This window comes from Thalassophryne amazonica, chromosome 18 (assembly GCF_902500255.1).
Source record: "Thalassophryne amazonica chromosome 18, fThaAma1.1, whole genome shotgun sequence".
Lineage (NCBI taxonomy): Eukaryota > Metazoa > Chordata > Actinopteri > Batrachoidiformes > Batrachoididae > Thalassophryne > Thalassophryne amazonica.
Window position 1 is genome coordinate 41,176,123 of NC_047120.1, and position 13,773 is coordinate 41,189,895.

Genomic DNA, 13,773 nt, shown 5'->3' on the forward strand with positions numbered 1-13,773 from the left:
CGTCTGAGAGCGCGGCGCGCGCCCATCGACAGGCTGAAACAACCAGATCATTTCCAACGTGAAGGCGTTGCTTTGCGCCATGCGGCTCCACCTCGACGCGCGGAATTCCTCCGCACGTCTGTCTCAGTGTGCCGAAAAAGTGTTGATGTCCACGTCTTCAGCAATTCCTGTGCTAGTCAGACGACGTCCCGGATCAACAGAGCGTCCAGTTTGGAAATGAACGGCACATTCCACTGTTACAGGAGTTTTTGTCATGGAAAGAGCAGCGGACGAATGCGCCACCGTGCCGCTCATGGTGCAGGACAAAACCACCTCTGTGTTGGTCTGCATGGCGCAAAGCAACGCCGTGATGAAGCCTCACAGGACATGTTGGGGCATGTCCAGCTCATGCACAATTTCTCGGATAGTCACACGACTGAAAAGCTGTCTGAAAGCCGTCCTGTGAGACCAGTACAGAGGTGGTTTTGTGCCGCGCCATGAGCGGCACGGTGGCGTATCCCTCCGCTCCTTTTTCCATGAAAAAAAAAAACTCCTGTAACAGTGGAATGTGCCGAAAAAGTACTGATGTCCACGTCTTCTGCCGTTGTTGTGTAAGTCAGACGACGTCCCGGATCAACAAAACCTTCACGTTGGAAATGATCTGGTTGTTTCAGCCTGTCGATCAGCGCTCGGAGCGCGCCGCGCTCTCAGACGCTATGGGCGGTCTTTAAACCGGCTGGAGCACTCCTTAATCTGTGTAATCCCCATAAAATCGTCCCTGAAAGCCATCTGAATTTTCCGAATGGTGTCCACCTGGAGGTCTCTCACAGTTTCTGGAAAAATTTGATGCAACAAAGCTCCAAATCGTTCAGACATTTTATTCGCAATAAAAATCCGACGAGAGGGGTGGACCACTGCTCACACAAAGCCTGCCCACAGGCGAATGACGCAACTGACAGGCGTGAAAAAACTCACGCATGCGCACGAAGGTTCAAGCTTGGCTGATGCAATCACACGTGATTCAAATCCATATGGTTTTGAAACAATAAAAAGGTCAGATACTTTTCTGACAGACCTCGTGTGTGTGTGTGTGTATGTATGTATGTGTATATATGTATGTATGTATGTGTATATATGTATGTATGTATGTGTATATATGTATGTATGTATGTGTATATATGTATGTATGTATGTGTATATATGTATGTATGTGTATATATATATATGTATGTATGTGTATATATATATATATATATTTTAAGCCTTTAATTGTCAAAAGCTTCCGAAAGGAATTTTGTTAGGTGTATGCATAATGACAAAGGAGTCTGTCTGTCTGATCTATCTATACTGAACAAAACTATAAACGCAACACTTCTGTTTTTGCACTCATTTTTCATGAGCTGAACTCAAAGATCTAAAACATTTTCTATGTAAACTTGTAAGACCATTTCTCTCAAATTCCAGAATAGCCATTTATTGTGTCCAGCCTAAGGCACACCTGTGCAGTAATCATGCTCTCTAATTAGCATCTTGATATGCCACACCTGTGAGGTGGGATGGATTATTTTAGCAAAGGAGAAGTGCTTACTAACACATTTAGACAGATCAGTATTTGAGAGAAATAGATCTTTTGTGCATATAGAAAATTTTCTTTGAGATCAGCTCATGAAAAATGGGTGCTCTCTGTCTGTCTGTCTGTCTCAAAACCTAATCTCTACAATGTGACATAAATAAATTCCAAAACAATGGTGGGAACAAGTATGGACACCTTTTAAGTATAGCACAATGAAATAATCACTTTTACAGTCAGTTTTCTTTAGATGAGTCATCTGATGGATACGTGAACATTTCCAAGTCAGTGAGTATGTTTTGGACTTGCATTTCCCCCACCCACACTCTCCCTTATTCTGTGGACCTTTAGGCAAAAGCAGGACCACCATTCCGTCAGGTGCCTGAGTCTACTTCTTAACATGTTTTAAAAGCCAGTATGATTGCATTTAATCCTTTACAACTTTCACTCAGTCCTGCTGCGTTTTGCTAACATTTGACCTGCTTTCCCCTGCATACAGTTATTTTCGTTGCACAGGTCTTACAAATGGTACTTGTAAAGCCCCGGTCACATGGCAGACAGCGATAGCTGAACGGGGGGTAAAAAGTCTCAAATCATCAAAAGTTGGACGAATGATCCTGCAATTTTCCCATCACCGAAAAGCCTGTGAATCAAGAGCACAAAAAAGAACAAAACAAAACCAAAACTAACAAAAGAAAAACAAAGCAAACGTCGACCTTGACGCCGACTGAGAGAGTGCAGCCAGCCGCTTCCTCATGTCCGCCGCACTGGCAGGTGTAGGGTGTGGTTGTCTTGACAACAATGTGTGTGCACACGCAGGCCAGCCACGAACGGCGGCAACGTGCGTAAATAGCTACAGTAGTTGATAAAACATTCTTGCCACGAGTCATTCACGATACAAGGATGTTGTGTGCAGCTCGTCGGAGCTTTAGTACTTGATCCGTTCATGCAAGACGTTGGACTTGGGAGGTTGGGAGAATAAGACGGAACACTGACATTATGGGAACTACACAAATGATGAGGAACCGTAAAGACGGAAAGCAAAACAAAATACTGACAAATTGAGGTTGTCTTTGGGATTCGTTCACATTTTTCAACAGTTTGAAAATTCTCACGAAGTGCTAGCTACAGGAACGAAGCTGGACAACGGTTAAACAATGCCAACATAAGTCCAGATTTCTTGTTTTGTTTGGGCTTTGATGTCCTTCGTTAGTGCCGTGTGACCATGGCTTATGATGAGCTGTTATCTGCCATGACTATGCATCCACTGAAGCTATTTTATGTTTTGTCACTAACCTGACCTGGTAAGTGTATTTTGAACTGGTGAAGTCGTCCACACGTCATTTGACCTTGAACCTCTTTTGGCCTACTTAGGTTTGTAGCCCAGAATACGATGCGCCTGCAGAAACTTGGTGTGACGCATGTCCTTAACGTAGCAGAGGGAACCTCCTTCATGCATGTCAACACCAGCGCCGAGTTTTATGCTGGCACAGGCATCACGTACCACGGTATCCAGGCCAATGACACCGAGCAGTTCAACCTCTGTGCCTTCTTTGAGGAGGGGGCTGACTTCATTGACCAGGCTCTCGCACACAATAACGGCAAAGGTGAGTGTGTTTTACCGAGATGGTCGAACCCCAGTCCACCACATCACTACAGTGTTTTTTTGTGCGTGTGTGTGTGTGTTGTTGTTTTTTTTTTTAACTTACTGAATATGTGGTTTTCTCAAACTAGAAAACCTGTGGACCTGCTACAGACCCTAAAAAGTCACAGTCCTTATCATGCTCCTTTGTTGTGTTTTGTCACACGTGGTCAATTTAATGTCTAACTTCTCTCAATACTTCTAGTGCAGCAGATAAGAGAATATTTAGAGCAGAATCCTGCAAATGGTGATATAAGTATCAAATTTGGCACAAATACTCCTTAGACATTCCTCTCTTGGAAAAAAAAACACTTGGCTCTTGAATTTTCAATCGGTGGTCATGTAGGGGTCAATTGAAAAGTTACGCAGGGGTCAAAATTAAAAGATGCTCCATTCATAGTGAAAACTATATCACATTATTTGCCTGATCATAAAAATTCCAAGAAGGTACAGTTTGGGCTATCTGAATTCTGTGGAGTTATGGGATAAAAACAGCAAGAATGGTGACAAAGGTCAATTTCAGTTTGTACAGGGGTCAAAAGTTAAAGTTGCTGCAAATTATTAGTTAACAGGGTTTTAAAAAGGAATAGTTTGGACCATGTATCATGCTTACTTATCACGGTTAACACGGTAACATATGTCACATGTCATAGAATCCAATAGATGTTGACCTTGTTTGACCTTTACTTTGGAAACCAAGCATTCAACACTGTCAAAACTATTCCATTTATTAATCCTATTAGAAGGTGATACTACCTGTCCACTCCCTGAAAGTAGCATGTCTATGCTACAACCAGGTGATGTGGGCTTCCCTTTTTGTCCCTTGTATGTTTCTTCTCAGTCTCCTTAACTAAGTCAGGGATTGACTGACGAGTAGGAATTGTGCCAAGACCACATATATTGAGTCAGTGTAAAGGTACTAGTGTGAGTCAAGACCAAGACTTTGGGATTTTGGAGTGGATGAGACCAAGTCAAGACCGAGTCTTTGGGGGAGGTGAGACAGACCTAAAAAGTACAAATATGAACTTGCATTCTGCACTATGCTTCTTTTTGAAATGTGTAATGAAAATGAAGTTTTTGAGATTGACTAAAACAAATTTAACTACATCTGATTGTTCACTTACTTGTGGCACCAGTGGATTAAAGAGAGAATTGCATGATGGGATCTTCTATAGTTCCAGTTAGTACAAAGTTCTTTGGCTTCTCCCTTTGTGCTTGGGGTCTCCACACCCTGTCTGATATGGATCTGCATGTTGATTTGACACACGTTTTATGCCGGCTACCCTTTCTGGGGAGGATGTGATGGTCTATTGGTTAAGTGTTGGGCTTGAGACCAGAGGATCCTCGGTTCAAACCCCAGCTTGAATGGAAAATCACAAAAGACCCTTGGCCATGTCCTTAATCCCCATTTGCTCCCGATGTGTAGCAAGCACCTTGCATGGCAGCACCATGACATCGGTGTGTGTGTGTGTGTGTGTGTGTGTGTGTGTGTGTGTGTGTGTGTGTGTTTGGGTGAATATGAGGCATATTTGTAAAGCGCTTTGAGCATCTGATGCAGATGAAAAAGCAGTATATAATTAATGCAGTCCATTTACCATTTATAACTCCACATTACATGGAGAATGGCTACAGGTGGTCTTGAACTGGGAATGTTCTGTTTTGGAAGCAAATGTACTGGCCATTTGGCCACTACGCCGCCTCAGCATCAGTCAGCCTATTGTGAATTAATTTTTAAACTTTTATTCTAGTTTTTAATTAATTTGTATACTTATTCTAGTCCGAAACAAAGTCAAGATCGAGTACAATTGTTTCTGTTCCAACACAAGACCAAGTAAGTGAAAAGGTGGTCTTGAGACAAAGACCGAGCTTCTACTACGAGTCACTATGAGACGGAGTACCAAAGGCATCCAGTCACCGGTCACTGGTTAGTATCCAGGTCGTACAACTATACAGTAAGACCAAAAGCACCAGGATTTCAAAGACAAGGCACCCATTACTGGTCGTTTCTCACTATTTTTCTGTAAGTGTTAAAGTGAAGACAGGAGATAATTTTTCCTAAAATGGCCTTGAGCACCTCAAGCTAAATCTGACACACTCCTGAGTCCTGTTCCACATTCTGTTATCAGATCACGTCCCTGAACGTCAACACTGTCTATATGATCTATGTATAACACACCTGTACTGTCAATGCTGGATTCACCACTTTTTGTTCAAACTGTAGCTTTGAACAAGAAGGTGTTAGATATTTCTGAGTCTGATTTTGGTTTTCTTTATTTGTTTTATGTATTTCTTTTGGTATTAAGGTAGTTATTATATGTAGGGTTATATTTTTGGTTTCATTCTTATTCTCACTTTCCTTTGTTCTTCTTTGGTATGTGCATGTAGAACTGGATTTAACCAGTTTGTACCACTTAGGATAAAGAGAGTTAGGTTACAATTATAAATCATATGTCTCCCGTTATTGCGCGGGCCTGGGGCAGGGGGATGGACCTCCTTTGAATGCCCATGGGGGCCAATAAGAGAAGGATTTTGCGAAATAAGGTCCGCCTTTGTTATGCATATGTAATCCTGTATAAAAACTGCTTGTATCCATTGTTCGGGGTTCTGTAAGAGCGTATCTTGTCTGTAAGAGAAGTTCTTGCAGGGCCCAGGGCTGATTATATTTGCTGTGACTTTGATTAAATTTACAAGTGGGGAATAGTTTGTTTGTGCTTTGTAAGGGGCAGTATTACAGAAAGAACTGGGGGAAAAATAACAAAGGTCTGTCCCTTTTGTGCCAGAGAAAAGAATAAAAGATAGAAGTGTAGTGTCAGAATACAGAAAGAACATTGGTAGGTTGGGTGTTAATGAATTGGATGAATTTAGGTGTCTGTTTTTTCAGCCAAGTACTTCCTTTTTTTTCACCCAGTGACAGAAATGAATAATTAGTCTGTCAACAGTCTTCTGAATAATGGTTTTTGTTAATTGGGTTTCACACAGAAAATTACATAAATTCTTGGCAATTTGCAAAGGTGTCAAGAGACAAATGTGAGTGAGGAGAGCAGTGGAGAAGATGAGAAATGGGGGATAGATATTACAGATACAGAAGGTGCTTAGTGATTTGCATTTTTGCAGCCTGTCAGTAGTGCATCATTGTATGTGATATTCTGTGATCCTAGAGCTTTGTGAACAGTTTCAGATTTAAATTAGGTCGCTGCATGTAGACATGGACATATTGTGTACCCCAGGTGCCTCCAACCATGTTTCTCAGGAGCAAATGCCCTGTATGTATTCTAAATCTCCCTGCTCCTCTCACAGGTAATTAATTCAGTCAGGTGTGCTCAGCCAATCAAGAGCTGGGAAACACCAACATAAAAAAAGGAAAATCAGGTGCAACTTGAACAAGTAGGCGTGGTTGACCTGTGGGTGTGAACCTGAACTGGTCCAGTTGCAGTGTGTCAACTAATTGGAACTAATCCTGTTGGGACTGATCCTTACAAGTGTCTTTTCCAGCACAGAGAGCAGTGTAAACACCTTGAAGCTGTTCTAATCTTGGCAGTCACCCTTTCCTTTCCAAAGTGGGAAAACAAGTGTTTCCTCTTGTCTGCTGATCCTTGGAGCTGTTGAATGTTGAAATTGCAACATTTAAGTACGATGGCGGTTTAGGGCCACATTAAGGGTTTTTTTTTTTTTTAGACTTCGAGAATAAAGTCCATAATGTTACGGTAAGCCATGACTGCCAGTGTCGTTATTCCAGTCAGGAATTGTATCCCCTGGTGGGGGCGCCACCCCACGACACCAGTTCTAACCATCTTCTCCTCCACAAAAGAGGCGATTTCGGGAGCTACTAATCACCGGAACTACAGGCGTAGTCTGTGTGGTTCCTCCTCCGGAATAGATACATTTTCTTGCATATCCTTCTCAAAGTTCTGATACTAATGACAATGTGGTGCAGATGGGCCAAAAGATGTACTTTGGGAGGTTTATTTAGGGAGGTGGTGGTGTAATGGTTTGCACATTGGACTGAAATGCCAGCGATCCGGGTTCGCTTGCCAATTGCAGCCATGCTCCGGACTGGCACTTTCCACAGGAGTGCTGGGGAGGACTGAGCGACATGCTGTGGGGCCTTCTGGAAATGAGCTTGTGGTTTTTGTTGGCTACCCACGTTAACAAAGAACCTCTATCTCTCTTCCTTATTTGTAAAACCTATACTGAGGTACAACTCCACAGATCTCATTTTCAGATGCAAAGTTTTTCTCTCATAAAATTACGTCTTTATTGTCATAATGTTGACTTTATTCTCATAATACTTTTTTCTCATAAAATTACGACTTTATTGTCGTAATGTTGTGACTTTATTTTCATAGTTTTTTTCTCATAAAATTACGACTTTGTCATAATGTTATGACTTTATTCTCATAAATTACGTTTTTGTCATAAAATTACATCTTTGTCGTAATGTTGTGACTTTATTCTCATAAATTACAAGTTTTTCTGTCATAAAATTACATCTTTGTCGTAATGTTGTGACTTTATTCCCGTAATATGAGTTTTTCTTTCATAAAATGTCCTTGTCGTAATGTTATGACTTTATTCTCATATTATGAGTTTCTCATAAAATTACATCTTTATTGTCATAATGTTATGACTTTATTCACATAAATTACAAGTTTGTCTTTCAAAAAATTATGTCTTTATTGTTGTAATGTTATGACTTTACTCTCGTAATGTTACAAGTTTTCCTCATAAAATTACGTCTTTATTGTCGTAATGTTATGACTTTACTCTTGTAATGTTACAAGTTTTTTCCTCATAAAATTACATCTTTGTCATAATGTATAACTTTATAACAATGTCATAACTTTGTTCTCGTAATATTACAGATTTTTTTCCTCAGAACATTACAACAATAAAGTCGTAATGTTATGACTTTATTCTCATAATATTATGAGTTTATTTTCATAAAATTCTTTATTCTCATAATATTATGAAATTATTCTCGAAGTCTAAAAAAAACCCTCAATGTGGCCCTAAAACGCAGTTATTTAAGGAATAAGTTTTTTTTTTTTTTAAAATAACTTGCGAGACTGAGCTGGTAATAATTTTTCATGCTTTAATATTTATATACAGTTGTAACAAACATCATACTTTTATACAAAACATGAAGCTGAACAAAGATAAATGTTGAGCACACAGGTATTGAATCAAAAGCAGCAGGTGGAATCTGCAGTGAACAAGTACTTGGTCAGTTTGCCATTGTGATACTAGCACATGACCATTCCAACAGCTGTTTTAAAACTAACCAACAAACCCTGTTTTTGCAGTATTGTCACAGTTTCAGTGAATGTGGTTTTGTTGTGATGTTTGAAATAAATTAGCTTACAAACAATGTTAGAATTAATTAACCGGTGTTACCTGCTATCATATTAATAATTTATGATTTATTAATTTATATAGTGCCAAATCACGACTAATCGCCTCAAGATAATGAAGAGTGTTTTGTGTCTGGCAGGAAAGGTGTACGTACACTGCAGAGAAGGCTACAGCCGCTCCCCCACCATGGTTATTGCTTACCTCATGATGCGCCATAAAATGGATGCCCGGGTAGCAGTGGCCACTGTGAGACACAAGAGGGAGATTGGGCCTAACGACGGCTTCCTTCGCCAACTTTGCCACCTACAGGAGAAGCTGGCAAAGGAGGGCAAGCTGGATGGGGAGGTGGGCAAACTAAAGACCAAATGAAGACAGGAGAGGCGTGTATTTTATATACAACTATACTATATAAATGTAACCCCCCTCCTGCTCCCATCATGCCCTTCACAGGTGTCAGCTGGTCGTAGACACTGATTCCAATATGACCAAACCAGCATCCATATGACACACCAGGGGTATTCTGAACATATCCGTGTGTACAGTAGATGCTCCGTCCATGCTTAAAATCTCACATACATAAGGACACATCACTCATTCACCTGTTTTGTCAGGAGACGTTTGTCATCTGTCCGCCTGAAAGTGTGATTGAAAATATTTATGAAGTCTCGTCCCCTTTTCTATTACCGCATCACACAAATGTGTGCACACGTTGTGAAATCTGTTACATTGTTGAGCTGAGCTATCTAATTAAGCATTCCTTCAATTCCGGCAAGTTGAGACGTTGGAAACTTTGCCCTGTTTTCTAAGAATTCTATGAAATTATAGCACAATCATTCCATAGTTTTCCACTGCCTTAACTGTCCTGAGGTCATGGTGATCTCTACAACAATGAGCGTAAACTGCATAGCGGTTAATGTGACATCGTACTCTTAAATATCAAGTGTGGCCGCTTGGCTAAATTTGTTTGACGCAACAAAGAAACAAAAAGGTGCAAACAAAATAAGTTGCGTCAATTCCAACACAAAGAGAAACTAGTGTAAAATGTGAGTGAATGGAGAAAACGTTCCAACTCTACCAGTGGTTCCCAGAATTTAGTTTCCACACACATTGTTCTTAAAGTCATTCTGCGACTTCTAATTTTATGCACAAATTAGCTCAAAGTTCTTCAGGCTCTAACGCAGCCATTGACAAGCTGTAACATTTGACTTTCTGGCCTCTAGTTTGATTGCGGTTGCATGAAATATAACCGACAACACAATTTGCGACTATTGTTCAGTTAATTGTATAAATAAAAACAAGAAATTTATCTCTGTAATCAGATTTGACTGAATAGTCATAAAATTTAGTTGGGACAGAAATGTCAGGCAGTGCCGATACCTTTAGGGTCCTGGTGGTTTCTGTCTTATTGCATGGTTTTGAGAAGTGGATACTAAGCAGTGACAACTGGACACCTTTGGTACCAATTCTCTTTGGAGGATCCTTGGGTACCACTGTAATGACTTTATATCAATTACTTGGGGAGAGAGGCTACGAGGAGTCTTCCTTGTATTGTTAGGTAACATCAGGATCCAGCTTTTGGACATGTGGCATGCTTTTTTGAGCAGAATCTGACAGGTGCCTCAGCATTGAGGACCTCAGAAGCTGGAGAAATGGGACAAATGGTAGTCCTTGATGTGGTGAATGTGGTAGTAGTACATGCTGCCAGATCTAACCTGGCTTTTCTTGACCCAACATTGTAGTTACACACAGTACGGGACAGTTCATAAGCTACTTGTGTGCCGCAAGTGTTATTTTATTTGGTTAGAGCCAAGAACCACTTAATCAATAAAAGTCTCATGGACCACCTAACTCCCTAAATATCCAAAAAACAATGGGTCTGCCTACCAATCCAATAGTATATTACTATCTATTTAGACTCTGGAGTCATTTAAAACAATTTGAGAAACACTTAAAACCCAATATGATTTTGATTTAAAATGTGATATTTTGCCAATATACTTGCATACCACTAGGAGTTGCTCATGAACCACTCTTTGAGAGATGCTGGTCTACTCGTGTGAAAACTGAGTATGGAGATGTTGAAGAACTGAATGCACCACATTCACACTAGAGGCCTTTGTGTTTTTAATTGTTGACTACATCACCAAATATGAAACCTGACTCTTCGTGCCACAGAGTTGTCCACTGCCACTTCCCTGACACAACCATTTGGCCAGAATCCAAAACGATAAGTTCCATTCACAACACAATGCCGTCTCACTCACAACTTGATGTGTGCATCGTGCACAGTCGCATCAAAAAGCCGTTCTTGTTTGTGTGTACGAGAGCATTGCAATACATGTCAATACACCATCAGCCCCATCGAATGTATTCACGTTAAATGGAAATTTTTCAGGTTCTCACTGTTGCATATAACTGTAATAAATTTGGAAAGTCACTACATTTGACACTGGGTGTAATATTGTGCACTGGAGTTGTTGGAGTGTTGTTTTTTTTTTTAAAGCTTGCAGAATGTTACTCCTGAAGCCGTTTGTGGAGACAGATTCCGAGCTTGTGGGACTTTGAGGAGTCAGAACTGTTTGGAGAGATGACCACCAGCATGACTCCAGTTTGCACACTGCACTCAGTAAAGAGTGTTAAGTCAGCTGCTGCATCCCACATGTCAGAGTGCTCATGAGCACGCATATTGGCGTGAATCCCCGGGGGGGCCGTTCCCTCACTAGATGAAAACTGAAGCAGTCCAGCTGCATTGTCTCACCTCATTAGTGGCACTATTTACTCTTGCTTTGATTATATATGTATACATATGAATATATATACATGTGTACTGTATATACATATATAAGTGTTGACATATATGAATGTATGACGAATGTGTAGGTATCGTCAGTATGTCTTAAATCCTTAGATATCATGTATAAGACATCACAGAATAACCAGCTTCACTACAGTTTTTGCTTTTTTTTCCCCCCTTATGACTGGCATTAATCAAATACTGTGTGTGATTCTCACAAATGACATGCTTCACTGGGACATGTATTATGTATTTTTAAAGAGTTTCATGTCACTGAGTTGTCAAAGAGGTAATTATAATCTGCATGATGCAGGTGGCAGCAGAAGATTCGTGGATTTTCATGCATATTGACTTGATCGTGCACTACGGCTGCAATTAACAGTTTTGCAATTTATTCATCTTTCACTTATTTTGATTTATGCTAATTTTTTCTGTCTATTGATATATATTTTTTCAGATTAGTTGACCATCCTTTTTTTAAATAAACTATTAAGTCCTAATCTATAAAGCACGTAAAGTGCCAAAAACTAAAAAAGGCATTAATCCACGTAGTTTTACCTCTGAGACACAAAAAGACAGAAAATATAACAACATATTTCATTGAACTAAAACTTAACTGCTGTTTTCAGTCAATTTATTTATTTGGGTTAAGGAACTAGTTAATTGGGCCACAAATGTCTTGTTTTGTCCACAACCCAAAGACATTCAGTTTTCTGTCGGAAAAGAGTGGATAAAACAAAAAATGTTCACATTTAAAAAGCCGGAAATCTGAGAATTTGGGTATTAAAAAAAAAATGAAAACAGTTACCAAAATAGTTGTCAATTAATTGTTGCAGCCCTATTGTGCACATGTGAACACATCCAGAGATCTCATTATGTGAGGCGCAGCGATACTTAATTTCAAGGAACTAGCTTATGTCAGCATGAATAGAAGTTTGATCCAAACCTGAAAATCTCTTAATATCTAGAATGCTTTCATTACTCTTGAACAGAATTGGGGTGTGGCACTCAATTAGCAATATATGAACTGGGCATAATGTAATCTTTGCAGGCATTTCAACATCCGCCATGAGCGTCTGGTTATTACACTTGGCATTTGTGCCCTAAGTTTAAGCGCATCCTTACAGATGCATGAAGATGTACTTTTGGTAATGTAATCAGTTATTGTGTTGTCAGTGTGGACCTAACAACATGCACCACAAATGTGAGGCTAAAAACATCTAGAATAGTTGCTAACTGGGTAAAAAGGTCTAACGTTACATTATTAGATGAATACATTAGCAGAAATCAATATTTGCCTGCTAGCTGTCTGGGTTGGTGTGGTATTATAGCAACTCGGCGAGCTAACGTGTAGACGTTACCCAGATATATGCACAGTTACTTGGGGTGGTGGGGCATCTATTTATTCACATTTTACCCAGTCTTGTATTAAAATGACTGAAAACTATATTTCTGTGTTTAGAACGGTTTATATGAGTAAAGTGTTTTTTACTCAATTATTTGACGTTTTTACGGTATCAATAGTGATGAACAATCTACCTGTGCTAACCACATATGCTAAAGCTAACACTACGCTAACAATGGTTAGCATGATAAGCTTGACTACATTAGGCTGACCACATTTTGGGGGTTTCTTTACAATAGTCCATCGTTATTCAAACATTTCACATTGACATAAGTGTCCCATGTAAATAGGTGTTTGGCAAAAACCTGGGCAACCACTGCTGGAATTTACTTAAATTTCATTAACAAAATAGTGTGACTAATCCTGATCATTAACCTCTTTTTTTTTTTTTTCTTTCCATGTTTAACTGATGTGGACTCTGTAGATGGCATATTTGAGTGTATGAAATACATTTGATTCACTTTGCTGTGAGATGTGCCAAACTACAAATCAGACTACAATTTGACATATTTTGGAAACTCTATTTGAAGATGTGGAGAATGTTAGGAGGAAAGCAAGTCAGACAACAATTTAAATTAGTGTAGCCGGTTGTCTTGCATTGCCGTCATTTTAGGCCAAGAATTTACACGGTAAATGTATCTCCTAAAAATACACATCTCAAAATGCACAATAAATTAGCAAGTGTCATTCTATGCTTATTATTAGTTCAGAGGAAAAAGTCAGTAGGTAATATTACAGGGAGTTAGCAATGAGGGCAATCTGCCCCATGCTTTTCCAAGAAAAGCTCGTAAGGGACATTGGGATGTTTCTCACAGGAGATGTCACGTTTGCATTTGGCTGGGGATGTAACCTGCGTTGGGCTGGCGTCCAGTCCAGGGGGAGTCGTAGACTCTCATCCACTTTATGCTACGGAATCTGGAGAGAAGCATTGGCACCAAAGAGCCTTGGGGCCTATATACGTAGGACTTAGACCACTTCTTAACGAACCCCAAACCTCAGCAAACTCCACAATAGTTGTTTGCTCAATCAAA

At 39.9% G+C, this 13,773-nt stretch overlaps 1 protein-coding gene across 2 annotated transcripts in view; it reads left to right on the forward strand.

Moving 5' to 3' along the window:
* dusp3a (dual specificity phosphatase 3a) overlaps window positions 1-9,587 on the forward strand; it is a 31,417-nt gene extending 21,830 nt beyond the window's left edge. The window contains exons 2-3 of one of the 2 annotated variants that reach the window (XM_034193330.1): window positions 2,924-3,150; window positions 8,683-9,587. In XM_034193330.1, the coding sequence (XP_034049221.1) occupies window positions 2,924-3,150; window positions 8,683-8,912 (457 nt within the window). In that variant the 3' untranslated portion in view covers window positions 8,913-9,587. Of the gene's footprint in view, window positions 1-2,923; window positions 3,157-8,682 lie in introns of both variants that reach the window. The other variant, XM_034193329.1, reaches the window with a different exon arrangement.
* Window positions 9,588-13,773: the final 4,186 nt, after the last annotated feature.